This window comes from Pleuronectes platessa, chromosome 14 (genome assembly GCF_947347685.1).
Source record: "Pleuronectes platessa chromosome 14, fPlePla1.1, whole genome shotgun sequence".
NCBI classification, from domain to species: domain Eukaryota; kingdom Metazoa; phylum Chordata; class Actinopteri; order Pleuronectiformes; family Pleuronectidae; genus Pleuronectes; species Pleuronectes platessa.
The window spans coordinates 22,750,558-22,777,053 of record NC_070639.1 but is presented as its reverse complement, the minus strand read 5'-3'; the positions used below and the strand labels follow the sequence as shown (position 1 = coordinate 22,777,053).

The 26,496-nt window shown below is 43.5% G+C and overlaps 5 protein-coding genes across 9 annotated transcripts; 3 read left to right on the top strand and 2 right to left on the bottom strand.

Moving 5' to 3' along the window:
- Positions 1–43: 43 nt before the first annotated feature.
- On the bottom strand, positions 44–3,324 carry osgepl1 (O-sialoglycoprotein endopeptidase-like 1). Of its 2 annotated transcripts, XM_053439623.1 has the most exons (7): positions 2,940–3,324; positions 2,467–2,854; positions 2,185–2,389; positions 1,825–1,973; positions 1,085–1,215; positions 925–996; positions 44–829 (listed from the first exon to the last, which is right to left on the bottom strand). In XM_053439623.1, the coding sequence occupies exons 1-7, from the start codon at positions 3,149–3,151 to the stop codon at positions 745–747; spliced, it is 1,242 nt and encodes a 413-aa protein (XP_053295598.1). In that variant the 5' UTR covers positions 3,152–3,324; the 3' UTR covers positions 44–744. The 2 variants fall into 2 exon arrangements, with proteins under 2 accessions (XP_053295598.1, XP_053295599.1); XM_053439624.1 differs by lacking the exon at positions 44–829 and having other exon boundaries at positions 942–996; positions 1,083–1,215.
- A 221-nt stretch (positions 3,325–3,545) lies between these two features.
- alkbh6 (alkB homolog 6) lies at positions 3,546–5,876 on the top strand. The gene is made up of 2 exons (XM_053439619.1): positions 3,546–3,644; positions 4,238–5,876. Exon 2 carries the CDS (start codon positions 4,243–4,245, stop codon positions 4,945–4,947), a length of 705 nt encoding a protein of 234 aa, XP_053295594.1. The 5' UTR covers positions 3,546–3,644; positions 4,238–4,242; the 3' UTR covers positions 4,948–5,876.
- adat3 (adenosine deaminase tRNA specific 3) lies at positions 3,557–7,311 on the top strand. Its single transcript, XM_053439618.1, has 2 exons — positions 3,557–3,644; positions 6,059–7,311. The coding sequence occupies exon 2, from the start codon at positions 6,074–6,076 to the stop codon at positions 7,118–7,120; it is 1,047 nt and encodes a 348-aa protein (XP_053295593.1). The 5' UTR covers positions 3,557–3,644; positions 6,059–6,073; the 3' UTR covers positions 7,121–7,311.
- Positions 7,312–7,786: 475 nt separating this feature from the next.
- On the bottom strand, positions 7,787–11,313 carry ormdl1 (ORMDL sphingolipid biosynthesis regulator 1). 3 transcript variants are annotated; one of them, XM_053439621.1, is made up of 4 exons: positions 11,181–11,313; positions 9,681–9,860; positions 8,790–8,941; positions 7,787–8,499 (listed from the first exon to the last, which is right to left on the bottom strand). In XM_053439621.1, the coding sequence occupies exons 2-4, from the start codon at positions 9,852–9,854 to the stop codon at positions 8,364–8,366; spliced, it is 462 nt and encodes a 153-aa protein (XP_053295596.1). In that variant the 5' UTR covers positions 9,855–9,860; positions 11,181–11,313; the 3' UTR covers positions 7,787–8,363. The 3 variants fall into 3 exon arrangements, with proteins under 3 accessions (XP_053295596.1, XP_053295597.1, XP_053295595.1); XM_053439622.1 differs by having other exon boundaries at positions 11,089–11,201; XM_053439620.1 differs by lacking the exon at positions 11,181–11,313 and adding an exon at positions 10,796–10,926.
- Positions 11,314–11,337: 24 nt separating this feature from the next.
- pms1 (PMS1 homolog 1, mismatch repair system component) lies at positions 11,338–25,370 on the top strand. Of its 2 annotated transcripts, XM_053439617.1 has the most exons (13): positions 11,338–11,717; positions 12,706–12,849; positions 13,018–13,200; positions 13,468–13,570; positions 13,813–13,976; positions 17,203–17,319; positions 19,015–19,137; positions 19,244–19,390; positions 19,508–20,247; positions 22,412–22,870; positions 23,087–23,217; positions 24,697–24,857; positions 24,945–25,370. In XM_053439617.1, exons 2-13 carry the CDS (start codon positions 12,718–12,720, stop codon positions 25,152–25,154), a joined length of 2,670 nt encoding a protein of 889 aa, XP_053295592.1. In that variant the 5' UTR covers positions 11,338–11,717; positions 12,706–12,717; the 3' UTR covers positions 25,155–25,370. The 2 variants fall into 2 exon arrangements, with proteins under 2 accessions (XP_053295592.1, XP_053295590.1); XM_053439615.1 differs by lacking the exons at positions 11,338–11,717; positions 22,412–22,870; positions 23,087–23,217; positions 24,697–24,857; positions 24,945–25,370 and adding an exon at positions 11,748–11,963 and having other exon boundaries at positions 19,508–20,445.
- Positions 25,371–26,496: the final 1,126 nt, after the last annotated feature.

Genomic DNA, 26,496 nt, shown 5'->3' with positions numbered 1-26,496 from the left:
TATGTAGAGAAGAAATTTATTGATCGAGGATTGTTGCCTCATTTGTATTCAAATGCTGTTAAAACACATTCAGACTGTGGAGCCCATATTTAAATAATAAATCTAGTCCAGTTTCATTATTATCAGCTGTAGTACAGTCATGCTGACTCATAAACTTCACATGATCTACAACATGATGACTATGATACACATTTTCCATCAGAGCAAAAACATAAGACTATGAGAAACCATTTTTCATAGGTCAGTCTCATGTGTCTAAAGCTCCAGATTTGTTTTTAAACTTTCCAGTGTTAGACTTTTGTGATTTTACTCCGAGATGAGGATTAATCCACAATGTGATAAATCTGAATGTCTCTGTTGTTGCACGACTGAACGATGATAGAAGAGAACCACCAGCAATTTCAATGTCTCTAATCTTTCAGAAAAAAACAAAAATGAAATAGATTTATGTTTTAGGAAGAACTCTAAATGGATTTAATACACAAGGCAGTGACTCACAGACAGGGAGCCAGTCAGTTCTGCACGTTTTGATGATGTGTCATTAAACACGATAAAAGAAACAACAAAAGATGAACTTTGATGAATTTGATTTTAAAGATCTGAGATGTACAACACCACATTTATTAATAAATATCTGTGTGCTGTATATACATATACAAAATATACACAGTATATACTTTGAGCTGGGGGTAAATCCAGGTGTTAGAAACGTATTGTTTGTACAGGACAAAAACAACAGTCTTGTCAGTTGAGGATCTTGAGTTTGACGGACGGCAGCTTGATCCCCGCTGCCCTCACCTCCGCTGACATATCGACTCCCAGCGGCGCCCTGGAATCCAACGATCACGTGAGCCAGAGTCGTTTTAAATCAGCAGTGACATTAAAATGAACCAGAACAGTGTTTAATCCTCAGTGACTACTTACCTGGGCTCGTAGCGGACGTCCACATGTGGAGGCAGTACTCCTTTGCTTTCCCTCAGACGTTCAACACCGTTCCTGGGTTTAAAAAGAAAATACCAATGAGAAAAGAGCCCAAACTTCCACGTTAAATCAGATCAGAAGGTTAAATCTTAGATACACACACCACGCAATCATCACTCCGTTGTCGGTGCAGAATTTGGCCGGAGGACAGAGCAGGCGCAGTCCTGTGGTCTCAGTGATGATGGTCAGAGCCTTACGGATATACTGGTTGCTTGCAACTCCTCCAGACAGCACCTAGAAAGAGAGAGTAACTGCTGAAAGCCTCACAACTGAATGGGCTCAATGTGGTTGAGCTGGAGGGATAAGGATGGTCTTATTCTGTAATGTTCTTACTGTCAATAAAACCTCTTGTGTTTATTCCCTCTTAAAAAATGGGTGCTCAAAGCAAATTCCTTTTTTATTTTAAAGGCTGTACCCTGATGTTTTAAGTGTTATTCATACTGGGGGGGAAATGACATAGCTGAAAACTATTTTGAACATTTTAGTGAGTATTTAAAGACCTTTTGTAGAATACCGGCATCATTATTTAAGAAGACATACATTGCACTTCTGTCCGTCCTGAAAGAGGAAATCCTTCAGTTGTGACGCTCTCTGAGACTTCTGTGTTTTTTTCCATTAAAATATTTTAGGTATTTTTTCCTCGCCTTAGTCAAGGGTTAAAGACAGAGGAGGCAATGAGATTAGAAAAATAAAAATTAGAAGCAATCTAGAGTGATTATTATTATCCTTTCCAATCCTTGTACACACAGGGTGTTCATGTCAAGACTGTGTGATGAGAACTGAAGTAAAATAAAAACCTGATTCTAAAAACTGTGCAGAAACTGATGGATTTATCACACTCACTAAAGTTGGAGTGCTTGATGGCAGCAGGCCGTTGTCCTTGCAGAACAAGATGGCCCGATGTGTTCGCTTTGCGAGATGAGAGGCGACCGTGTGCTGCGTGGCGGCTGCGAGGTCGTTCACACACGACAGCAGTGACCCCTGTTCTACTCCTGCAGGGAAGAAAGAGGAGATACAGAGGTTTAACTCAGGAACTTGAATTACATGTTTGTATGTTTCTGGTGTGGTAGTAACAAAGCGAATGATTGAAGTCTAATGACTGGAAGTAAACTATCCACAGGTCTTATGCTGTGGTTACAAAATGCATTCGAGTGGTTGCTGTTGACTGGTTTCATTGGGTTGGTCAGTCAGTTGTCCTCCTACCTTCCTCTTTCTCTTTCTTTAGTATCGTCATTGTGACTTGATTCCGTAGTCCGGCAAAAGAGAAGCAGCAGTCATGAGTTTGACCCATGGGTGTCCTGAAAGGGAACCTCCTCCTGTCCCCATTCTTTGCAAGCAGCTCGATGGCCTGTCCTCCACTCAGGGTGGAGCACTGTGGGTGTTTGATGAGGGACAAGCGTCTCGCCACCTGGGAATTTACAAAAAGAACCGTGATCACAAACTGGGCCCTGTAACAAACGCCTGATCTGAGTTTGACAGTGTTACTTTGTCCAGTATATCCCCTGGAGCTTCGTCCAGCGTGTGACCCAGGAGCAGGAAGTCGTCCACCCCTCGGGCCACGGAGAGAAGTGAGTGGCCACCGGAGACGAGCAGCACCAGGAAGGGGAAGGCCACGGGATGGAGCATCCTGACAGTGAGGGCGTGGGCTTCCATGTGGTGGATGGGGATGAACGGTTTGTTGTGTTGCCGCACAAACCTCTGACTGAACTCGAGGCCGATGCCCAGGCTCAGGGCCAGGCCCGGCTTCACCGTGGTGGCCACGGCCGCCAGCTGGCTCGGGTGAACTCCACTTCTCTCCAGAGCCTCCTGGACCACACGCTGGATGTTCTCCCTGTGGAGGTGCTGTGCCACGGTGGGGATGATGCCTCCAGCCCTGCAGCATTCCAGACACACACAAGCATATCAAAGCAAATCCCTGAATAGTGTATGTGTGACTAGATTCCAGCTGAGACACCCACCTCAGATGAACCTCTTTCTGTGAATGGAGAGACTCTCCCAGGATCGAACCGGTCTCATCCAGAACAGCCGCTCCGGTGTCATCACAGCTCGTCTCAATGCCCAGCACCAGCCTGGAGGAGAAGGCTCTTCCAGATGAAGGAGGACCCCCCGCTGTGTGTCTGCACTGCAGCAGCCTCTGTGCACCCCTCACTCGAGAGGAGAACATGCTCATGGTTAAATCAGGAGGATATGTCCGGGTGACCTCTGACCCCTGTCCCAGTTCAAATCCACACAATGAGGAGCAAACTCAATCTGGAAAAATAACAATAATCCAAAAGCATCGCGCAGAGTTTCAGAGCAACAAACCAGAAGTATGTGAAACACGTTCGTCCTCTGACGTCCGGCTGCGTCACATGTAAATAAATCCGTGCAGCTGCCAAATCCGTGACCTCAGATTAAGAGCAAACATCTAACACAACATCACCAATTAAAAACAGATGAAGCATCATCATAAAAGTATATTGAAAAAAGGAACTTTGAAAAAACACATACCTGTAATTTTTTAATCAAATTCAGAGAACTACATGGGAACCAACAAGTTTTGGGTGCCTTCGTTTAAGGGGACATTTTAGTCCGGTGCACAAGAGAAGCATGACGTCGACCGGATGAGTCGGCCTAGAAACTGAACGATATTACTTTCTTCAGTGTTTACTCTCATCGCAAAGGTAAAGTAATCTTTGATTTAACTTTCTGATCAAACTATATCTGTTTTACGTGTGTGTGTCTGAGTCGATACAACGTTGTGTGTCAGGATTTGTGTTTTGAGTGAGTTGTGGGATGATGTGTTTACGTTGAAGGGAATCAGACAGTGTTGTTTAAAGGCAACACAATAATACAAGATCAGGTTTAATCAATAAAAACACAAAACACTGGAGCATCGGGTTGAACTTTCTTTTGTGTAATGTTTCCAAACAAATACACTTTGTGAAAGTGCGTCATCTCCACTTGACAATAGTTAATTCATTTCCTCTGTGTCAGTGAAGTTGTCATGTGTCATGTGACTGTTTGTGTTGTGTTATGTTGTGTTGTAGGCACGGGGCGTATGTGAAGGCTGTGAGGAAGCTAACAGTTGCTAATGCTATGACCACAATGCACTGCGGCGGCTGATAAGAGACATAAGTTATATTATTTTTGTGTTTTAATTATTGCCACAGTTATATCAGACGTGGTTGTGGTGCAGTTGATTCCCTGTCACCTCCAGCACCGGCTCCTTTCAGTCGGGTTTTAACCAGACTGTTGTATGTTGACTTTCCTAAAGGAGACATGGAACACCCGGTGTGTTTTGGTGAGGGCATGAAGCAGTTTGTCGTACTCGACGCTCTGCCCACAGTGCGCTACATCCCCGATTTCATATCCGAGGAAGAGGAGGCCGCGCTTCTACAGCAAGTCTACAGGTCTCCAAAGCCCAAGTGGACTCAGCTGTCGGGCCGCAGGCTGCAGAACTGGGGCGGGCTACCGCATCCCAAAGGAATGCTGCCGGAGAAGATTCCTGACTGGCTCCAGATGTACTGTGAGAAAATCTCCTCTCTCGGTGCCTTCAGCGGGAAAACGGCCAATCATGTGTTGGTGAATGAGTACAAAGAAGGAGAAGGGATCATGCCTCATGAAGACGGGCCTCTGTACCACCCCACCGTCACCACCATCAGCCTGGGCTCCCACACCCTGCTGGACTTCTACCGGCCCGTCAGCAGCCTGGAGGGCGAGGCGCCGCAGACGGAGGAGAACCGGTTCCTGTTCTCCCTGCTGGTGAAGCCGCGCAGTCTCCTGATCCTGCAGGACGACATGTACGAGCGTCTGCTGCATGGCATCCGGGCGGTCAGCCAGGACACGCTGACGGACAAGGTGGTGAACCTGTCGGCGGCCGGTGGCCTGCCAGGGGAGACGCTGACACGAGGCACCAGGGTGTCACTCACTGTGAGACATGTGCCCAAAGTCATAAAGACAAAGCTTCTACTGGGAAGGAAATGATGAGAGACTGTGTGAGGACCTGAGAGGTTGTTAGAGTGGAAACATGACATCAATGGACATATAATCCAGGCTGCTGTCTGAGTTATGTCACGCATGTTAAATAGCTGTGCCAAATGATTGGTGTTGTCAGAACTGGTGGCAGGTTTTGTTGATCTACTTACGCTACTTACAATAATACATGTATATAGATATATAATAGATATAATAGTATTATACTGGTTGTAATTGGTGTATGTACTTGGAAAAGTGTTCAACCAGTCTCTTATAGTATGAATTGATGATGGCTTTGCACAGATGCTGTGTTTGTTTTGCAGAAAGGACAAAGATATGATTGAGGTCCATTTAGAAACAGTGTCATATATAGTTTTCCCACCAGATGGCACTGACGAGTTTATTTTTACCCACTGAAACGTGTCTGTTCAGTTCATATCATCGTCACAGCTCTGTGGTTGAGGGAACATTGTTATGTAATGTCTTCACTGATTCAGGACAGAAAGATTTGTCAAGTTTAAGAAAGTAAGAAACAAAAGTTGCACTTTGGGAAATGTAGGGTCCAGCTTTTTTAAAACTTGACCCATATTAGGGGCTGGTTATGTTTATCATTCTTGCTTTAAATCTGTATCATTCATTTTCTGCTCTCTCCAGCAACTCAACTACTATGTTTCAGTTTAATCCGATTTATCAAGAAATCTATTTTTGTTTGCTAATCTATATTTGCCTTGAACTTTCCATACCAGTTGGGTTCTACTATAAAGATCTGCTTTGTACAGTAAATGTTCGTGTCCCTTTGTGTGTTTGTTTTATGTTCATGCATCAAATGCAACCCGGCTGTTTCATGTGACACAGAAAAGTCCTGCAGGTGACTGAGAGCATGTATGAGACAGCACTGGTACATTATGTCTCTTTATTAAACAGTTTCTTAAGATCAATTTTACTGGTATTTGTCATGCTTTGAGTGATTTTGACCACAAAGTCACCAGATCTTTTATCTACTTGTATCATACAGTTCTGCCTTGGTTTGGGTGGAACACAACAAAGTCTTTGTCATCATGTCCTCTCCCTGCAAACGCACTAACTTTGTTTCACTTTGCTGTGAAATCACATTTCACAGGAGGACGCCAACACAATGGAGCCCCAAGTGAAACGCCGGAGAGAGTCGGCGTGTGACACTGAATCCTGGGTGGCTTACCCCGTGCTGTCAGATGAGCTGTCACGAGACGTGGAGTTGATAGAGGCGTTCGCTGCGCCCATTGTCGACAAGAAGGAGACATCTCGACTCGTCAGGGAGCTGAACAGCCTCCACCCACTGAACGGCCTGCCGCACATCAAGAGGGTGAGGGCATGCAGGGAGAAGAGCAGCCGTCACCCTCTGGAAGTCCTACTGTGCCTCGTCAGTGATGCACCAGACATGAAGGTGGTGAGCATCGACTCGCTGCTGCCCCCGGATGGAGTAGGACATGATGGATTAGGTGAACCTTTCGTGGTGAAGGTCCCTTCACGTCCCGCCTTGACCCGACCTCAGTTTGAGCTGGCGAGCAAACACTGGCCCAGCTCCTTTCACGAGGATAAGCAGGTGACCGTGGCTCTGAGAGGAGAGCTCTTCAACCCACAACAAAAAGCTTTGATGCACATGCACATGATGTCTGCTGTCACTGCTGCCAGAGCTGGGAAGGAGACTGGGATGGAGGCAGTCGGGGCTGTAGTGGTGAACCCAGTAACGCAGAGGGTCATCGCAGTGGGACACGACTGCCGAGGCGACCATCCCCTCCACCACGCGGCCATGGTCTGCATCGACCTCGTGGCTCGGAGTCAGGGCGCTGGGTGTTATTCTTTTGACAAATACCCTGCCTGCAGTTCTTCCTCACTGACCTCAGACACAGGTCCTGGCGCAGATGCCAGCGTTCAGCCGTACATCTGCACCGGCTACGACCTGTATGTGACCCGAGAACCTTGTGTCATGTGTGCCATGGCGCTGGTCCACTCCCGGATTGGACGTGTGTTCTATGGGACAGGCTCCGCTGATGGGGCGTTTGGGACCAAATTCAAAATCCACTCCCAGAAGGATCTGAACCATCGATTTGAGGTTTACAAAGGAGTCTCGAGCCGGCAGTGTGAGGATCTTCACAGGATGGACGACCACATGCAAAAACCAAGTTTAGAGGATCCTAGTTGATTGATGCATCGCTCCAAAGCTCCAGATTCTTAGTTTCAGTTACCAGAGGAGCAATCCAGTGTTTTATAAAATAAGTTGTTTTAAATAAAGTTTTTAATCCTTTCGTGACTGTTCTATTAAAAGCATGTATAAAGTTAAAAACCAGAACAATGTTTGCAACATGATGCTGGTTTTCCATCATGGGTCAGAATTTAAAAGTTCTGTGACTTAAAAGCTTAGAAGGAATAAAGAGAACATCAGTGACTCAGGAGCCTGACTTCAGATACAACACATGCACAGGAAATATGGAAACATTCAGGACTGTTGCTTCTGTGATAGTTTGGTTCTCCACCACTGCTCAGGATTCTACATGATGTCAGCACGGTTTATGAAAACAGATTCCTGTGATGACGGTTCATCTGGAAACTAAACAGTAATATTCCCTCATAGTGGAGCTCTGCCCGATCAGGCTATGATCCAGCTCTTTTCCAAGTGCTCAGTTTGTCTTTGTCATTATTAGATTAATGAGTGTAAAAGAAAATTTGGGTTATTACATTTTATTTTAGCATTTGAAAGCAATATAATAAGTGAAGACGTTGTAGTGGTCTGAATACTTTCTTAATGCCGTGTACATCAGAGTCAGTTTATCACAGGACACTACAGACCTGACTCACTAAACACTTCACCTGACTTCCACATACAGGACCTTTATTTTGACAAACGGGACATAACGTTCACACAAACAAAAACTGTACAATGAAAACGTTGCCCTGTTCTGATTGAGTCACAAGCGACAAATGATTCACATACAAAGGAACTCATGCAAAGAGAGAGTATGATTCCATTCTTCACTCATTACAAAATGAGAGTGTACCGATAAACAAGCCACAGGCTCCTCCCCCGAAGAAGTAAACATCTTTGAAAAATACATTAGGGACTTCTCTGTGGGTAGAAACACACGTTTACTCACATCATGTGAATTGAAGGCAAAGAAAGAAAAAAATGAACTAAAGCAAAAGCCTGACTGAAGCCTGGGCCAGCCCAGGTCTGAGCAGGCCAAAAATACATCATTAAATATTCACATAAGTTAGTGAAGCGTATTGCATCCTGTCATCTACAAACAAAATCCTGTTCTTTCAAACATTTAATGTACAAATTGAAAATCCTATCGACAACAGTGGCATTTACACAAACTGTACGACTTGGTTTACAAACCACATAGGAATCAACTGTGCTCTCTATGAGGCACAGCACTTACAATGTCTTAATACTTGTTGATGCCGAAGATCCTCACTCCGTGTAGCTGCGGCAGCTTGGGAATCAGGACGCTCAGAAGTGAGGCAGTGTTTATGATGAAGTGTGTTGTGTCGTACTTTGTGTAGAAACTTGCCAGGAAGTATCTGCAGAGGAAGACGAGAGGGATTCATTAAAAAACAATAAACCACTAAATCACTTTGATACAAGAAAAGAGAAATAAGATCAAATGTGAGCACATCTTCTTGCAACTGGATTCTATGAACTTCAGCCTTTTGATTTTAACAGTTATTCCAAAACAACTGGTCATGTTCAATGTTCTACTTTTAGAGCTAAGGATGAAATAATGTCATAGTAGTAAACATGAACAGCTGGGTTTGATTAAACAGATGCTTAACAAGTGGAAAGACAGAATCAGAGTTTATCTGGCACATACAGAATGATCGGGGAGATGGTGAAGAACTTTCTGGAGGAAGTGAACTGCACGCCGTAGTCCAGCTGTTCCCAATGTGTAAGAAGTCTTGCTTTCCCCTGGTCGGGGGTCTCGAAGGGTGTGCCTTTCACCGCATGCATGAACACATACATTCCCTACAGAGACAAAAAACCTCGTCAACAGGGCACAGTTACAGTTTGGGATGAATAAGACCATTGCAGACGGATTGAATGCTTTGGCGTTTCTGTTTTCACCATTAAAACCTTCATCAAAACAATTACTTTATTATAAAATAAATCAGGTTTTACATAACTCCACATTGTATTCCAATATTGAATTCACCCTCTGCTTCTCCAAGTAACAAACATTCCATTTTCACAGTCTGAACTCTGAGTCAAAACACTGGAATTCAGCTTTAAATGGAAAAGCTGCATTACAGAGGGGAGAGTAATGACTATTGTGAGGACAACAATGGGCTACAGTTGACCTTACTGGTTTCTGTTAATAGCCTTCCGTTGTGGCTGTGATACACAATCCTTGTAAAGTGCTCAGAACTCACACTCATCAATGATATCACACACACACACTGACTGGGGTTTCTTTATGTGCCTGCCAGCCATGTCACAATGAAGGGTCAGTTTTGTCTGGAGACCTTATATGGAGTGGAGCAATTATCATAATAGATCATGCGTCAGGCCGCCACAAGGAGAGCCTCCCCAAAAATAGAGCATATTTTAACAAGCACGGGCAAGACGGAAGGAAACTTACACCCTCTCATATTTACCTGGAAGCTACATTTAACTGTGGTAAACCAGGTAATGATTTCTAAAGACATCCTCAAATCAAGTGAGCGGTTTGACAATGATCTGCGACAGTGTGAGAAGTGTTACTTACAAAGTTGTGAAGGACATTAGTGAGAGTCCACACCACTGGCACACTGAAGAAGGGAATGCTCAAGAGCACAATGTGAAGTATTCCAACACCAAGTGCATAGGTCAGCCAGATCCCCCGACTGTTCATCACCCGCGTGTTAGGGTTCACCTCACTGTGTGCCACACCCACATTCATTCTGGTCTGTGGACAGCGAAATACAAACATTCACAAATCAGGATTTCACCTCGTTGGAACATTTAGATTTGTTATTTCACTTTTTTAGATATAATGTTGTTAAAAAGTCACAAGTCAGCTCTTGATATTCAGCGGCTCAGATTTGGGGGGGGGGGGGGGGGGGCACCTATTATACTTCACTGCATCTGGAGATTGATGCATTCAACTTTGGTAGTTTTTCTGTAGTGTCTGTTCTTATTAATCATTTGTGGCCTTGAGCAATGACTGAAGGTTTAACATGTCTAATCCAAACAAGCACTGGATTTCTGTTGTAATGTCAGGAAAACGAATCCCCACTTTTACTCACTATAAATACTGTACATACAGTATCTGCAACAGGCCTGTGTACTTTTTTTGGGGGCAATTTTCTGTATAATAAGCTTCTGTTCAGAGTAGGAAATAATACACAATGTACCACTGCAGCACTTTTCCCTCCCTGCTGGTCTAAATGTGACAACAAGGGGAAAAGTGATTATGCAATCCTGTTGAACTTTGCCCTGTGGCCCGCGTTCAGCTGCCAGACTGGAATGAAGACACTGGAAAACTGTTATTGCGAGAAGGAATGAAGACTTAAACCAACAAACAAGGCCTCAGCTGTGGCAGTGCACTAATTTACAAGCATAATTTACATTTTGGCTTTTGGTAATCGTTGCAAAATGTATAATGCACCAGTGAGAAATAGGAATTCCAGTCTGTTTGCACGGTTTCATTTTACACTAAGATCTATATAGCTGTGCACAATTCCTGATCCTGAGGGTAAATCTGTGCCGGTTTCAGTTAATAGACAGTTTTCTTCAATGCTGCTGAACACACGAAGTAACGGATGCACGTTGTTTGCATAACGGCTCTTGACAACCGACCGACACAACACGAGCTGCAGCGGACACACAACTGGAAATCACCTCGGACATGGTTTGACCGGAGTGGGAAACACAAAAACTAAGACCCGACTATTTGCTGAATAACATCGGTAGCTTCACCTCACTGCAGGACCATCAACACCAACACATGTCTGACTTAACGTAGAACAGATAAGATGGATTTCCCCCCCCCCCCCCCTATCCCCGGTGCCTGGATAAGTAGGCGTGTGAGCACGAAAACCTCCGTTCAGACATGCGTTCGTTTCCAGCACATAGCCCGACCCGATCCTGCTCCGTATTCCAAGTTTGTCGGAATCATGACGCGGGTCACAAACCTTCTCAATTAACGTGCGTGAGGTTAAACGCGCAAAAAAAACAAAAGAAGAAAAACACGCGTCAGCCACAGACAGCGGCGTCACGGACTCACAGGTAGCAGCGGTCAGTGGGCTGGGGGGTGGGGGTGAGGGTGGGGGGTCTTCACTGAGGACAGGGGCTACGGACAGAAAGCGTCTATGCCCTGTTGATGTGTCCAGGTCCGGCGCTGACAGCACGTCGCTCACTGACCCGCGGCGGAAGTAGACGTGGGGTTCAAAGGGGAGGCAGCGCCGGTGGAAGGGGTGACGTTCGATTCCCTCGTTTCAAACCAGCAGGCTCAGTCGTGGTGGCTCAAAAAGCGAACCGAGCAGATAACATGTGTGTGTAATGGTGGTTTGGTTCTATTTTGGTTTGTTAAGTTTGGTTGTGGTTGAGAAATGGTTCTACTCCCGAAAGCAATGCACGTGTAGGTGAGCCTGAATCCACGTTGCGCCTGTGAGTCTGCACTCAGGGTGACAGCTGCACTCCGCCTCATTGAGAACCCGCCCTCGTGTCAGTGCCAGCCAATCAGCGTGTAAAAGAGGGGGCGGGAATCCGGGTCGGTTCCGGGTTGTCGCTGCGTGTTGTTGGTCTTCACAGCTCCTTCAAAGTCAGTATTTATCTGTTAAAGTTCAAATCATGATGTTTATATCTGTGTGAGTTCGTGATGTGGCCTCTTCTGTTTGCACTGGTTCCAGTTAAACAGTCCGAGTGGCCCAGTAACAGCTGCAGACCAGTTAAAGTCCCATGTCAAGTGCCTGTCAGCTCATTTATGGATGTTTATTTACTTTATTAAATAGCTTATCATGTTGTTATTGACTGGGAGAAGATAACTGGACACATAAACTGTTGTCAGGTAACTCGTCTAATGTTTACAATACGAGTGCTTCTTATATTTTAATAGACTCATATATATCTATATCTATAGATATAGATATATATATATATATCTACTTGGGAATTGATTAAAATGACCAAATAATATGAAAATAATCTGAGTTTTCCTTGATTTGTTTCTTTAGCATCTGAACCCTTAACAACAGATCCTAGTTTCTTTGAAATGGAACTCACTGGTGAAAATAAACAGTGGTTTGACATCTGGAACCAACAGGCTACTAGAGGTGCAGGTTAAAGTTCATATGAGGGACACAACAGAAGACTTCATGCTTCATATGAAGTCACAGAAACATGTTAATGAGGTCAGACGACCCTGTTGTCCTGTTTCCTGTGATCGATGCAGCTGTCGCCTGAATGTCAGACTCTTAATGATGAAGCCTGCTTCAGTAAACATGTTTTTTAAAGTGTCAATACCAAGTTGAATGTTTAACACATTGCTGGCCTCAATTTCAGGAAAAACTCAGTGAAAGGTCCTGGAAAAGGATCTTTTAAGATGATGTAACATTCAAACATTAGTTATATGAACACCAGCAACAGATCCCAGTTTTTAACATAGAGAATCTTTGTGGCAGCAAGACTTCTAACTCTGTTTACATCGACACCGAGTGTGTTCATAACTGCAGATGCACAGGGAAACTGACTTTTTACTGACATGATGAATTGATTGAATCAAAAGCAGAAACCAGTCTCTTCTCCCACAGATCCCTGGAATCATGAACCAGCTGCCACGAGACACCGTGCGGCTGCTGTCCAGCTCCCAGGTCATCACCTCCGTGTTGAGCGTTTTGAAGGAACTGTTGGAAAACTCCCTGGACGCCGGAGCATCAAGCATCGATGTTAAACTGGTAAAGTATCTTAATGACAGATTCTTGAATAACAGAATTAATTATTGGGTTTTGGATACAGCAGAACCTTGATTTTAGTTTCTTGCCCATTTAGCAGCAACTTTATTCTTATATTTGTTTGTACATTTTGCAGCCGACAGTATGTACTGACTTTTTTTCCCTCCGCAGGAGAATTATGGTCTGGACCGGATAGAAGTACGCGACAATGGCCAAGGGATCAAAGCCGCAGATACTCCCGTGATGGCTGTCAGACATTATACTTCAAAGATCTGCTGCCACGATGACCTGGAGCGTCTGGAAACGTACGGCTTCAGAGGAGAAGCACTGGGCTCCATTTGTGCAGTGGCCGAGGTGAGAAGTCTTCAACAGCAGCAGTAGTTATGTGACATGTGAAGAGAAACCAAGCTAAATATATTGGTAAAATAAAAGCAGATTACACAGTGAAAGATAGGCTTACACAACCAATCACAATGATGAGAGAAATCAACTTTAACAGAAGGTTTTTTACTTTATTTATTATTTTACTCTTTCATTCATCAGGATATAATTAGAATCACATATGAATCCTGGTGAGCAGGTCTGAAAACCGGTTCAATGTCTTGTGCCGTTTGCTTTCAGGTAGCTGTCACCACGAAGACAGTGGAGGAGGACATCAGCGTCCAATACATGCTGAACTTCACGGGGGAGATTGTCTCTCAGAAGCCGTCTCACTTGGGTCAAGGCAAGGCTGAAGTCGTTTAATGAATCTCCCAGTGAGCAACACATCTCTGAAGATCAAATAAACTCTAATCTAATCTAATCTGGACAGTTTTCCCCCCTCAAAATGCGTATTAAAGAATAATCCACACTTTAACAAATATGTGTCCAGGTAGATCTAGTCCACCTGCATCCTTAGGCCTTGTAGGAACATTCACATTTAAAGTTAAAAGCTGTGACACACGTCTTTTCTTCTGTGTTGTGCAGGTACAACAGTGAGTGTGCTGAAGCTGTTCAAGAATCTCCCAGTGAGGAGACAGTTCTATTCCTCTAGCAAGAAGTGCAAAGAGGAGCTGAAGAAAGTCCAAGACCTGCTGATGGCGTACGCTATAATCAAACCTGACCTGAGGATCACGCTCGTTCACAATAAGGTGAAGACCGACTCACTTTTAAGATTTTAACCGAGGGAGGTGAAAGTATTTTCATCAAGAGAAATCATGAAATCAAGATAAACACAAATAGTTCCTGCTGCTGAGACAAGTAAAGCTGCTGAAACTGCAGAATTGTAACACAACTACACAAAGGGGAGAAGAACACGTTGGGGTTTTGTTACAATTTAAGTCTGTCCTGTAGAGTGACACAATCTTCCTCTTACAGTTTGTATCCACACACACACACACACACACAGCAGCCTCTAGGTGTCCTCATTTGTCTTCAAATGACTGAACATCACTGGTTCAGAAGCCTCCTGAGGTTCTGTTAATACAGCCTGAGTTTCTGTTGTGTAGTGTTGTATCATATGATGAACGATGATGTGTGTTAAAGCACTGAACTCCTCTGTAAGATTACGTGCTATTTAAGACATTATTTAAATCTTAAAAGGTAAAGAAGGAACAGCAGAGGCTTTATTCCTTCAAATCTTACCACTGCTATTGTATTGAGCTGTTTACTTAATACATAACTCAGTTTAATAATCACATTGAGAGAAAGAATAGTTTGTACTCACTGACATTTACAAGATAAGAAACAGAAGTAGAAACAAGACAAATGGAAAATGACAAAGAGCCTTTAGAATTCAACCCACTTTCACCTTATTGTAATAACCATAATTATATAATGTGAAAAATTGCAAAAGTGTAAACTGTAAGTTACATGTACAAGGTGTGCATGGCCTCATTTGATTTCCTTTCAAATCTGTAAATTCCTGAAACACAAAGTTACAAAATGAAGCTTGTCCGGTAAATAATTAATCAAACACTGTCGTCAAAGTCCTGATTGTATCAGTGACCTATGAAATTATCATCTATGATATCAAAGCTTCATACGGCTTTTGGACAAACACAATAACTAAATGTTTAAAGAGCCAAACAACAGACCTGTAACCTGTAAGTAGCTGGTTTAGTGTTTGCTCTGTTCCCATTACCATTAAAGAAATCATATGCACACAGCACAGTGCGTGTGCCTGTAGCTAATAAGGAGTAATTATAAGTTGTAAGAGTCTTTTTGAGTTGTGTGCATGTGGGTTTTAAATGAGTTACACAACATGACCACAGTAGCTTATTTACTAATGGACTTGTTTTGGATTTAAAATATTATTCAAGTTCTTATCATAAAAATCATCAAACTTACCTGATCACAGACACAGTTATGATTTTACATGTGTTTTATTATGGCTGCAGCTAATGCTTATTTTTCATGATTTGGTTTGTAATCAATTGCATGTAAGCAAATATAAATGTTAGTATTTAAAACTTAAGATATTAAATTAATAATCACTCTTAGCTGCTAATTACCTCTTTCACTGTAACTCAGTCTTCAGGGAGATTCAGAGCACCCTAGATCGGTGAGCTTTTGTTTTCCTGATAATCTGTTTGACTTAAATCCATAACAGCGGATGACAGAACGTCTTAAGGTGAATTATTGTATTATTACTGTATTTGCCGCTGCAGGCTCTAGAGTGCTCTAATGTCACATGCTCTTCACAGCAGGCTGAGAAGCACGATGCCGTATTAAGAGACAAGCAAACACAAATAATAACGAAACCTCCTGATGCAGCAGGAGTGTCGGTTGGGTTTTGCAGCTGTTAAGGGAACAATGAAGTCTGTCTGCAACCTGAAACTTGAGACTAGTAAATCTACAACACACTGTGCGTCTTAAACTAATAAAAATCTTTGAGTTGTGGCCCAATCCCTAAATTGCTCATACGTCATTACAGCCACCGCTTGACTCCGCAAAAGAACCGTAACAATAGTCATGATTAAAAAATGTGTCTCCTGCTCTATTGATAGTTTAGTGTTTGCTCTCTCTGGCTCTTTGTTAATGTGCAGCAGCAGAACAACTACATGATTGTTGATGGTTCAGTTTTCATAACTTTTGAAAAGATCAATATTTAATCAACCTAACTGAGTCATTAGTGATAATAAGACTTGTATATATATTCAGGTTCTTCGTTTCAATTCAATTATTCTTACAAAAGTGTGCGTCATTCCATAATAAGTTCACGTTTTGCGCAATAAAAAAAAAAGCCAGTAATTGCATTTTGGTTTGTTCCATTTCACAAGAGCAGATTAATCAGCCAAGGAATTATTTAGCAGCTGACATTTCCATTCATTACAAGGATTCAGACCACAGCTAAGTGTAACTGTCATTTTGCCCCAAACACAAATATGGCTGATGGACGGTGAACTCTGATTTGGCTGATTATGACGCCTGAGTAAGTTGCTGAACACAGCTGCAGGCTTAACCCCCGATTCGGTTTCAGGCTGCAGCTAGTTTGTACACAGAAGTGTATATAGGTGGTGTGGGTCACGGAGCAGCCACACGACTCCCGTATGAATTTCATAGAAATCAGTTTTGAGGTCGTCAGGTTAGAGTAGTAAATCCTTTTTTGCACAATCAGCACTCAGTTGCCCCTATCCTCTATCTCCAACTCTGCTATTTGGCTTGTGTCGTGTTTCACAGCTTCTTCAAGAACTGTTTACAGGAGTGATCCGTTTACATGCGCCAGATTGTGTATTTAATATCTGCGGCATGCGCTGCAGCACTCTGCATGCTTTCAGAAATCAACACCCAGGAGATATATTCACTGTTAAACACAAATTACAAGCCCACTTGTGGGTGACAACATATTTGAACTGTTTTCTGATCACACATGTTTTTGAGGTGTCATGTTTTATTTTATTATTTTATTGATAATTATGTAATATTTTCGAAAAATCCTTTATGATACTTCATGATGTTTTTATAATCAAAGAACAACATTTTCATCATCAATCATCAGTATAAACTAAACAAATTCCTGAAGCTGATTCTATTGTGTTGAGTCAATTATTTTGGACTCAAGGATGAAATTATATCATAAGAAGAAAGAGTATGAAAAGCAAGAATATCAATTTGTGTCAGGTCTTATAATGATATATTCTGTAATGTTCATTTAAGCACCCGTTAACTTTTCCTCTTCCTCAGCTCCCTAAGCTTGGAACACTGAAATTTAAGCTTTTGTCCGTCTCTTGCTGAATCATTTGACGAATATAATATATGAACTCCAGATGTGTTGGCAGCTTGTTGGCCCAGTTACTATCATAACAGGTGTTTTGTGCAGTGAGATCGCCTGATGATGTGGACTCGTGGAAGTTGACTCGTGTCATATTGTTCCAGGTGGTGGTTTGGCAGAAGTCCAAGGTGGCCGATCACAGAAGTGCCCTCCTTGCTACACTGGGACCCGGCGCTGTGGCCAACCTGCTGCCCTGCCACTACCACCAAGAGCAGCCAGAGGTTAGTCCAGGGGAAAGTGCTGAGGTGAAACAAACGTGTTAGAGGGGATACTTTAGTTTACATTAGTTTAAAAAACAACACACATTTTGATTTAGTCAACTGTCCAAGTGCTGCCAGTGTGTTGAGTTGTCGTATCATGCGATGTCAGGCTCACGTTTACAGGTGTCAGGTTCCTCAGGCCCCCTCGTGCACACACTTTGCACTTTTTGCTCTCATACTGTGGCTCCCATGCCGCCTTGCCCTTCATTACAGGCAACAATCAGAACTTCAAACTACATGTTACAGCATTTTTCAATCAAAATCCAAATCAAATGTTGTGACACTTTATTGAAAAAAAGAAAATCTGCTAAAAAACGAAACAATTGGTGCTAAATAACTAAAACTGAGGAAGTGGAAATACATTGATTTGCACAGTAAATGAACGATGACTGCAACTGATTTGTTGAGTTAGCAGTGTGTGTTGTATATCTGCAGAACAAATAAGTGCGTGCACGCTAAACTCGACTGTGAGCTAATCACCTCGTCAGGAACGCCTGGTCTCAAGCCAGCTAATGTGGCCAGTTGGGGGCTCGCCAACTCTTTCTTTGCCCTTTTCTTTTGAGTTCTTTCCTGATGAAAAGTGAATTATTTTTGTTAGCTAAGCTTTGCTGTGCTGATCATAATTGAATTACTGGTGAGCGGTAACTTTCTGCTTGGTCACGGTAGGTGTCGTGTGGCTGGTACCTGCTGCCAGGCTCCCAGCAAATCCAGTCTGACAGATATGGAGCAGCCCTTTTCACCCTGGTTCTCTCTCCTTCTCCTCTTTGTTGTTGTTATTTTGCTGCTGCTGCACTTTGGTGCCCGGTTATGAGAACAACCTTTCACCTTTTCCTCTTTACACCCTGTAGCAATGAAAGAGAACGTTTTCTCCTCTTTGTCCCCAAGAGTGAAGCTTAGTGATCAAGGGAGCCAGGTTGACAATTTCTCTGGGGGCTCGCTCGGGGGTGAGTCGTAAGCGCTGTTCCTCTGCAGAACAAAATGTGACACTCGTTCTTGACGGCACGACTACACATAGCTGTGGCCCTTTGGGGCCAGAGGTTCCATACATGCTCCCATAAAGTGACCCTAATGAGCAGAAATAGAGAGAAGCACATGTGCCGTGACCTGAAACAGCAGTTCATTTATTAACTTCATTGGCGTGCGTTGCTGCTAATAATGAGCCCTGGGCCATGTGGGGGAAAAGCATAGCTATTCTCTGCTTGCAATCTGTGGAACATTAACAGCTTTCCATAATTTCTTACTAGCCCATATTCATAATGGAGATTTGAGTGCAGTTGCTCAGTTTTGTGCAGAGTCGTCGACTTTAGCTCTTGAGAACTACCTCCGCTGGGATTTTAGGTGAAAGGTCATTGTTTAATATATGTGTGTCTCTATTAACATTTGCATTATATAATATGATATAAATGTAAATAGTATTAGGTCTTTACACTGCCTATTGTCAACTGTACCATCCTAATTGAAAAAAATATGGGATAGTTTATTTAATGAAGTTCCAAAACTACTAGTTGTACGTATTGTTTCACCAGCGGATGGGAATGACAACATGAAACATCAGTAATAGAAGACATTTGAATCATGTCTGAACCTTGTATGTATGGCATCTGCTTTGTGCTTGTGTTTGGTTATTAATATTATAATTCTCTTTATTTTGTTCAGATCTCTTTAGAGGGTTTTTTCCCGAAGCCTGGAGCAGATTTCTCGTCTACCAGCTCATGTAGCCCTGACAAAACGTTTCTATTTGTCAACAACCGGCCGGTCCACCATAAGGATGTAATGAAGGTAGAGTCATTTTGGGATAAATAGAGGCAACACACTTTGTGGAATGCATATTTGTTTGTCTCTAAATCTATTATTTTCTTTTTTTTTGGTCATATTTGATCATCAGTTGTTGCGTCAACACTACGCGGCTCAGTATCCAGGTGACTCAGCCTCAAATCGATATCCTACCCTTCTGCTAAAAATGACCGTTTCACCCTCTTCAGTCGATGTCAACCTGACACCGGACAAGACCCAGGTTCTACTTGTTAACAAGGTGACTGTTTAGTATGTGTTGTATTTGTTCAGATTTAACAATGACGAAAACTAAAAAAACTAAACTCTGTCCCTGATTGGAGGTTAAACTGTGATCTGTGATCTGTGTGGCGTTCAGGAGGCTGTGCTCACTGCTGTGGAGGCTTTGCTGGTTTCTCTCTACGGCTTTAAACCTGGTAGTGATCCCTCGGCTGAGTCTGATGCTTCACGACTCGTCACTGAGCGGAGTAAAGATGTGGATGTCGGTGTCGCCAACCACAATGACAATGGCATCACTTTGTCTATTGCAAAGGGCTCAGATATATCACTGCCCCCCCGGACCTCGAACAGCAGCTCTTCATCTTCTGTGGCAGACGACTGGATCGTCAACCAGTCCAGCTTTTCTCTTTATGATGATGAAACGGCTCAGAGCTGCACTAAGACAATAGAAACAGACTCGGCAAACAAATCCTCGGAGAGACTTGAGGACGATGTGGGTTCAGTGACAGAAACAAACAAACACCAGATCTCCGCTGAGGACTGGAGCCGCGGGACGGCTCTGACCGACCCGGTATCAGGAGAACCCCTGCAGCCCGTTAAAATCCTCCAACCCTCCAAGCTCAATCATTCAGATGAGTTAAAGAGCCACAGCAGCTCGAACAAAAAGATGTTCAACAGCATAATAGAGAAGCGGGATGCGCTGACAGCCTACGACCTGATCAGCAGCCGTGCCATCAGGGCGCCGCTCGCGTCTGCCACCTCGTTGGAGAAGGAGGCCGGAGCTGAGGTCCTGAGGGAGGAACCCGCAGCCGGCCTGCAGGATGTCAGTGTCACCGCTCAGGAGAGGTGGAAAAATCTGAGGGAGGACGACCATAAGAAGTGAGTTTCCAGACCTTCACCTTTCCAAGCAGTTGTTTCCATTTCTTGTTATTTGCAAGGCAGAGGGAGTTGGGAAAGTTTGACCTGTCACTTGCATGTGAGAAGCCCGGTCTGGAAAATGATGTTGATACGAGCTGTGTTTCTAATTTCCTGACCGTGTCTGATAGTGAGCAAGGTGGACCACGTTTTTCCACAGTACTACAGGTATCATTAATGATGACATGTCCTGTGTAGTATTCCATCTGTCCAGAGGATTCACATGTCCAGTCTAAGTTTATATATCCTCAACGTTAAATCCTCCAAGAATGCTTTTATTTTACATTAAACATTAACACTGAGACAGGACACTCTGATTTGATGATGGAGTGTTTGATATGAACTCCTTGTTTATTAGAAACATAAATGTCCTGTTTCTGAGTAAGTTGTTACTCAGAACCTTAATTCTTTTATTTTATAACAGCAACACAAATTAACTCAGCAGCTGTGCAACACAGAAGAAATGAGCAAAAGACAAAACTAATACTAGAGAAGTTATTCTTCTCATAAACTTCCCCTCAACCATCTGCAGACCGGTACAGAGCAGGGTGTTATGGGTAAATGTCGGTCACAGGGGATCCAGCGTGATCGCCTTCTAAATGCCAACATGTTGATTCAAGCTATTTGTCAGGATACTGGCTGGAAGCAGAGATTAAACTTATTTAAATAAACAGTTTAAAGTACAATTTGTAAACATAAGCATGAACATAGACAGGATTCAAGTGAAGTTGAAAAGTGAGGGATATGAACCGGTGTTTACTCATTTGTTTATGAGGGACTAGAACATAAATATAAAAACCTATAATGTCCTTTTTCCAGGTTCACACAAGTCTCTTTGTCCAATTTCAAAATCTCAGCTACACTTACTTCATAAGTGGAGTCAGGAGTGACACATAGTTGGCTTGTCAGGAATAGAGTTGGCACCGAGCAGATGGAGGTAATGAGAGTTTGTGTTTGACCCTCGCGTCCCTCAGAGTTAAATGATTAACATTATGAAGGTAAGACAGGATGGAGTTATTTGGACAATAACAAACAAGAAAATAACACAGTGATCGCTTGAATGTGCACACTTAGTGGAAAAGTGCTTTATATGTTTGACTCTGACTAAACTGTGAGATACAAGCACATGGATGGTTTATAAAACGGAGCTGGTCTCAGATCAGAAAACACGGCACAGTGTACCGACCAGACCACGTGCAACTCTTAATTTATTGAACTGGTTGATTGCATTGAAAACTGATAATGAAAGAAGTATAGGAGGAAATGTTGTCATGCAGTGATTAGATCTTCTAAAATGCTGCAGATGCACACGTGGGTAAAAAGAAAATGCAAACTGTGCTTCACCGGCATCATGGAATAACACCATTATACCGGAAGTGCTTCAGCCCAGTTACCTAAGACTGCACGGCATACCAATTTAAATTAATTACAAGGTTGGAAAATATGTATCAGCAGTACATGGGCCCTTATATAAGGTATGGACGAGTGCATGGAAAAAGACATCTGTTTAGAATCCGTCCGAGCTGCGCTGCTGTCTTCAACATGAAATGAGATGTGGCAAGTACTTGGCCCCTTTCACTTCCACTGTTAAGTGGCCGACCACTTCTAGGAATTATCCTTGAAACAGGTTATTTGAATAACGGGGTGCTGAAGTGTAAGGCCTAATGCCTAACACATGAAGATCTATGGAAACATGAGTTGGCAACTTTGCTGAGGAGAGCACCCTATACATGTATCAGATGCTCAACATGTTCTCTGCATGGGAACAAGTTGTTACTGGGAATCAGAATTCTTATTTTAGAACAGGCTCTAATATGTTTTAACTCGATAATGTCTCGTGGTGGCTCAGCAGCCCTGAGTCCGGTCCTTCTGAGGTGGAGGAGACTTCCATGGAGAACGCAGCTCATGGTCAAATGTTGCTGAATGTCTGTTTTATAGGATATCGGAGGAAAAACACTTAATTTGTCCTGTGAGCAACCAGGTGCTAAACACATTGTTTTTGTAACATCATGATTCTGATGCTCAAAACACTCGTCTCCCACTTGCTGCTGTAAGGCCAACCTGTTGCACCAGTGATTGCTAGAAAGCCAACTTGGAACTGATTGAATAAAAGTGATGAACTCTGCAGGTCTGAGGAGAAGGCAAAACAACACCAGGACCAAAGGACCAGGCTGGCCCCTGCTGAGGGCCCCAGAGAGCCCAGCGTGGGCTCCCCGCGGGGCCACGTGCGCAGCCTGAAACGCAAAGCCCCGCTGTCCAATCAGCAGCTGCTGGACGAGCTCTTCTCTGCTCAGCCCCAGAGGAAGATGAAGAACTCTCCACCTCGGCCCTCACAGCCGCTCCCCTGCAGCGTGGCGGCCCTTCGGCTGCAGCTCCAGCGCCTCTCGTCCCAGCGCAGCGCGGCTCCGCGGGGCCCCCGCCTTGTAAACCGCCTGGCCCCTCAGAACGCCTGGGTCATTTTATGTGGTCAGAGGCTCATGTTGTTAAACCCATTTCGAGTGGAGGAAGCCTTGCTGTTTAAGAGACTTCTAGAGAATAATATACTTCCAGCTGAGAGACTGCAGAACCCTATACAGTTAACAGATGGGTAAAGTATCACTCACCTCTCACTAGCAAAATGCAAACTCTGACAGTGGTTTTCCTTTTGGGAAACTGCTCACTCGTCCAATTTCTCTACACACAGTACATTGTAAAGACAATTTTTAAGACAAAGAAACCCTAGTACTTGGCTTCTATTAATACTTATCTAATGTATGAAAGTACAGTGATGCATGTTTAACGTGTCCTTGTGTGTCTTTTCTAGAAATCTAGGGGGAGCTGAATATACAGATGCTTTGTGCAACATGGAGAAACGAAGCCCTGAGCTGGACGGACACTGCCTCTTCTCTGATCCCAGGCTTGTAGCTAATGGGTTTAAAATCAAACTCACTCCAGGTACATTGTAAATAAATGTTATTCAATCATAACAGACCAATATGTGTGAAGTCGAGCATTTATCTGCCAATCACCTGTCCTTCTGAACCTGATGGAGCAACAGATGCCAAAACAAAGGCACAATAGTACAACACAAAAGTGCACAACACACCCAGTCAATCAGAAAACGGTCTCATTTACTATAGAAAGAGAGTATTTGTGGATAAGATTAAACATTCCCATCCCTTCAGCAAAATCGTTACACTTTAAATATCATTCCAAAGTGTCTGAATACTTAATTCCATGTGATATTTCAGTTTTTCCTTTTTAATAAATTTGCTCACATTTCTAAAGTTCAGATTTTGCTCTGTCACGGTGGGTTACTGAGTGAAGTTTGAGGACAAACTCATTCAAGAAGATATTCGTTATAATAACCAATAATCTGTAGCTATAAACAGACAGTTAATATAGTGCATTTAGTATAAGAAATAAGATTAACTAGCATTATCTTTAAAAAAACAAACCTTCAGTATTAAAATGTTGAGGCTGACAAATGATTCTGATTATTGAAGTCGGCATCAGTGGAGCTTAAACACGCAATTTGAAAAATAAATAAATAAAAGCCAGCTTCATTATCATTGTGACGTTATTTACTTCACTATTAATTACTTATTACTGACTTTGCAAAGCCAAGCGGTGCCCTGTGAACGTGGGCTGTTTTTGTTGCTGGAGCGGTTCACCTCGGTTGACACTGGCCCTCTGCCCAGCAGCATGGTCTCACAGTGGGTCTGTACCCCAGCGTGCAGGTGAGGAGAATGGTTGCCCTTTGAGAAATTCGAGGAATTTTCATTTGGCACGGCCGGCCCTCGGTGGGTGTGCATGGGATTGAAGGCAGCGGCATATGTAAGATGGTTTCGTTGCACAATCTCCGCTGTGTATCTCTGTTGTTTCTGAGGATTGTTGAAAAATGTGTATTGTGAATTATCGCTCGCGTTTGGCGTTATTTTAAAAACAAAAATGGAAAGAATTGACATATTAAAACAACACGTATCTCTATGGAGTTGTTGGTATTATAATCAGGGAATTTGTCAGGGTCACTTGCTGCTCTCGACATAAATAATAGCAAATGTACTTGCACAAGCGGCGCATCCAGCAGAGACATATTCAATAAATCTAAATGTCTCTGCATCTCCAGTTTTTTTATTTTTACCTCTCAGACTTCATTTTGCATCCAAAGTCATGTATCAGAAATATAAATTGTCCGTGATTTGTAGTATTTCCTCATGAAATAAGAAGCCATCATTCTTCCAGCCTACAAGACAACTTCCTTCCAGTCTGCCGGGGCTTCTATTAGTCATTTAACACTCCATTTGGCCCCCAGCTTGTTTGACTTGGTCCTCACTCCGGCCGTAAACCACAATATTTATTTATTATTCTTTCCTGGAGATAGAAGTAGCGTCTGGAGTATATTAATCCTTGTCCTCTGCTTGTTTTGGCCAGGCCTCACATCGGCCGACAGACATCTGGAAGTGACAGCCATGGCCGACTGTGTGCCGTTCCTCGGCGTGGACGACCTCAGGGAGATCCTGACTGCAGTTCTTCACAGGAAGGCCGGGACGGTGCAGGAGAGCCGGCCGCTCAAAGTCACAAACTACCTTCAGGTGAGAGAGGCTGCAAATGGAGGATAAGAAGGTTTTGTGGAGCTTTTTCTTAAAAATGTGTGAATTGTGTTGTTTTTGCGCTCACAGGGAGAAGCTGTACGACTTGCACGTCAGGTGACTACAAATCTATCCAGGGAAGATGTGGAGGAAATCCTGGTGCGCATGGAGCAGCAGCTTGGGGAGAACAGCAGGTCCTGCATCCACGGCCGGCCGTTCCTCCAGCACCTCTCTGACGTGCCTGTCACCGAGCAGGAAGCTCAGGCTCTGCTGACCTCAGAGCTGCAGACGCCTTCATGAGAACTACCGCTTTGTTTCCAGTCTCTAATGATGTTGAACTTTGTTACAACCAGAATATCAAAATAAAGTGATCAAGTATGTGATGCATTTTGTCAACCGTGAATAGTTAATTTCTTTAATCTTTTATCTGTATTTATCTGGTGCTTTTCTAGTCTTGATGACGACTCAAAGCTTTTAACAGTTCAGTTTATTTCCCATTATTTATTCACCCATTCACACTATAGTACATCTATGCCCAGGGGCAATCTTGGGTTCAGTATCTTGCCCAAGGACACGTCGGCATGCAGATGGGGAGGACGGGGATCGAACCCGCCCGAGAACGACCGCTCCATCCCCTTGTACCGATTTGTAACTGAAATGAACATTTACAGTAAACTTCCTCATTTAACTGTTTAGTTCACAAGCAGCTGATTCACTTGCTCGAGTCATTTCTGGTTTTGTGGACTGATTTCCTGCATCATTTGCATTTTCTTGGATTAACAACCCCCCCGCTCCTCAGAAAGCAGAGTGACATCTGATTCCCCGACTTGATTTCAGTCCAGAAGCTCGTGCATCTTACTACCTCTCATTGTGGCACCATTGAAATGGGGTATTGGCAAGCCAGGGATGTGCGCCGTGCCAGCTACTACCCATAATTCTTTTCCCTCAATTAGTGCCAGCTGCTCGCCCTTTAGTATTGACAGATACTTGTGTTTTATCCCTGGCTGCATTAAATGCTTCAGAGATTTGCACTGTAATGTCCACCATGAAGTTGAGCAAATCCTTGATGCTGTGCTAACTTGTGGTGGTGCCACTTCCTCCAGGCATTAGTCTGTTAGTGCCCCAGTGCTGCTGGAGGCTTCCTGTGGGGAAACGGGCCGAGCTCAACATGGACTAAGAGGCAGTAACTTATAAAACCACAGGTTTTTTAATCATTCTTAGAGTTTCTCACCCATTTTAAGTAGAACTGATGGGACGGCAGGTGCTTGTATCTCAGGAACAGGGATCCAATAGGAGAACATTCAGATTGTCAGCACAGGACACGGCCGAGCTGACCACACTCGGATAACAGAAACACATATATCCACACGAGGCTTTCACTCATCACCTTTTCGTATGGACACTGCATCCCACCGCAGGGGAGCGTGCAACCCGATCACTCATCTTATCATAATATTATAGTTAGGCCCGTGAAAGGTCAAACCGCAGCACACGTCTTGTTTTACGTGGCCTCTGCTGAGAGGACCCGCAGATGGCCCCGGCATTGCTGCAGGGCCAGCACTCTGCAAAGTGCCTCTGCGTAGGGGATAAATGCCTGTGAGGACCCCCGCCCCCCCGCTCCTGCACAGACTCTTGTTTTAAA

What these genes read in the sequence shown, in the direction of transcription:
- alkbh6 (XM_053439619.1), top strand. Translation starts at nt 4,243, where the DNA reads ATGGAACACCCGGTGTGTTTTGGTGAGGGCATGAAGCAGTTTGTCGTA.
- osgepl1 (XM_053439623.1), bottom strand. Translation starts at nt 3,151, where the DNA reads ATGAGCATGTTCTCCTCTCGAGTGAGGGGTGCACAGAGGCTGCTGCAG. An exon ending in CATCAAGCACTCCAACTTTA is followed by an intron (nt 1,216 to 1,824) that starts GTGAGTGTGATA and finishes CTCTCTTTCTAG; the next exon opens with GTGCTGTCTGGAGGAGTTGC. An exon ending in GACGTCCGCTACGAGCCCAG is followed by an intron (nt 830 to 924) that starts GTAAGTAGTCAC and finishes GTTGGATTCCAG; the next exon opens with GGCGCCGCTGGGAGTCGATA.
- ormdl1 (XM_053439620.1), bottom strand. An exon ending in CTAATGTCCTTCACAACTTT is followed by an intron (nt 8,942 to 9,680) that starts GTAAGTAACACT and finishes TTGTCTCTGTAG; the next exon opens with GGAATGTATGTGTTCATGCA. An exon ending in ACCATCTCCCCGATCATTCT is followed by an intron (nt 8,500 to 8,789) that starts GTATGTGCCAGA and finishes CTTCCTCTGCAG; the next exon opens with ATACTTCCTGGCAAGTTTCT.
- pms1 (XM_053439617.1), top strand. Translation starts at nt 12,718, where the DNA reads ATGAACCAGCTGCCACGAGACACCGTGCGGCTGCTGTCCAGCTCCCAG. An exon ending in GCCGTCTCACTTGGGTCAAG is followed by an intron (nt 13,571 to 13,812) that starts GCAAGGCTGAAG and finishes TGTGTTGTGCAG; the next exon opens with GTACAACAGTGAGTGTGCTG. An exon ending in AGGTTCTACTTGTTAACAAG is followed by an intron (nt 19,391 to 19,507) that starts GTGACTGTTTAG and finishes TGTGGCGTTCAG; the next exon opens with GAGGCTGTGCTCACTGCTGT.
- adat3 (XM_053439618.1), top strand. Translation starts at nt 6,074, where the DNA reads ATGGAGCCCCAAGTGAAACGCCGGAGAGAGTCGGCGTGTGACACTGAA.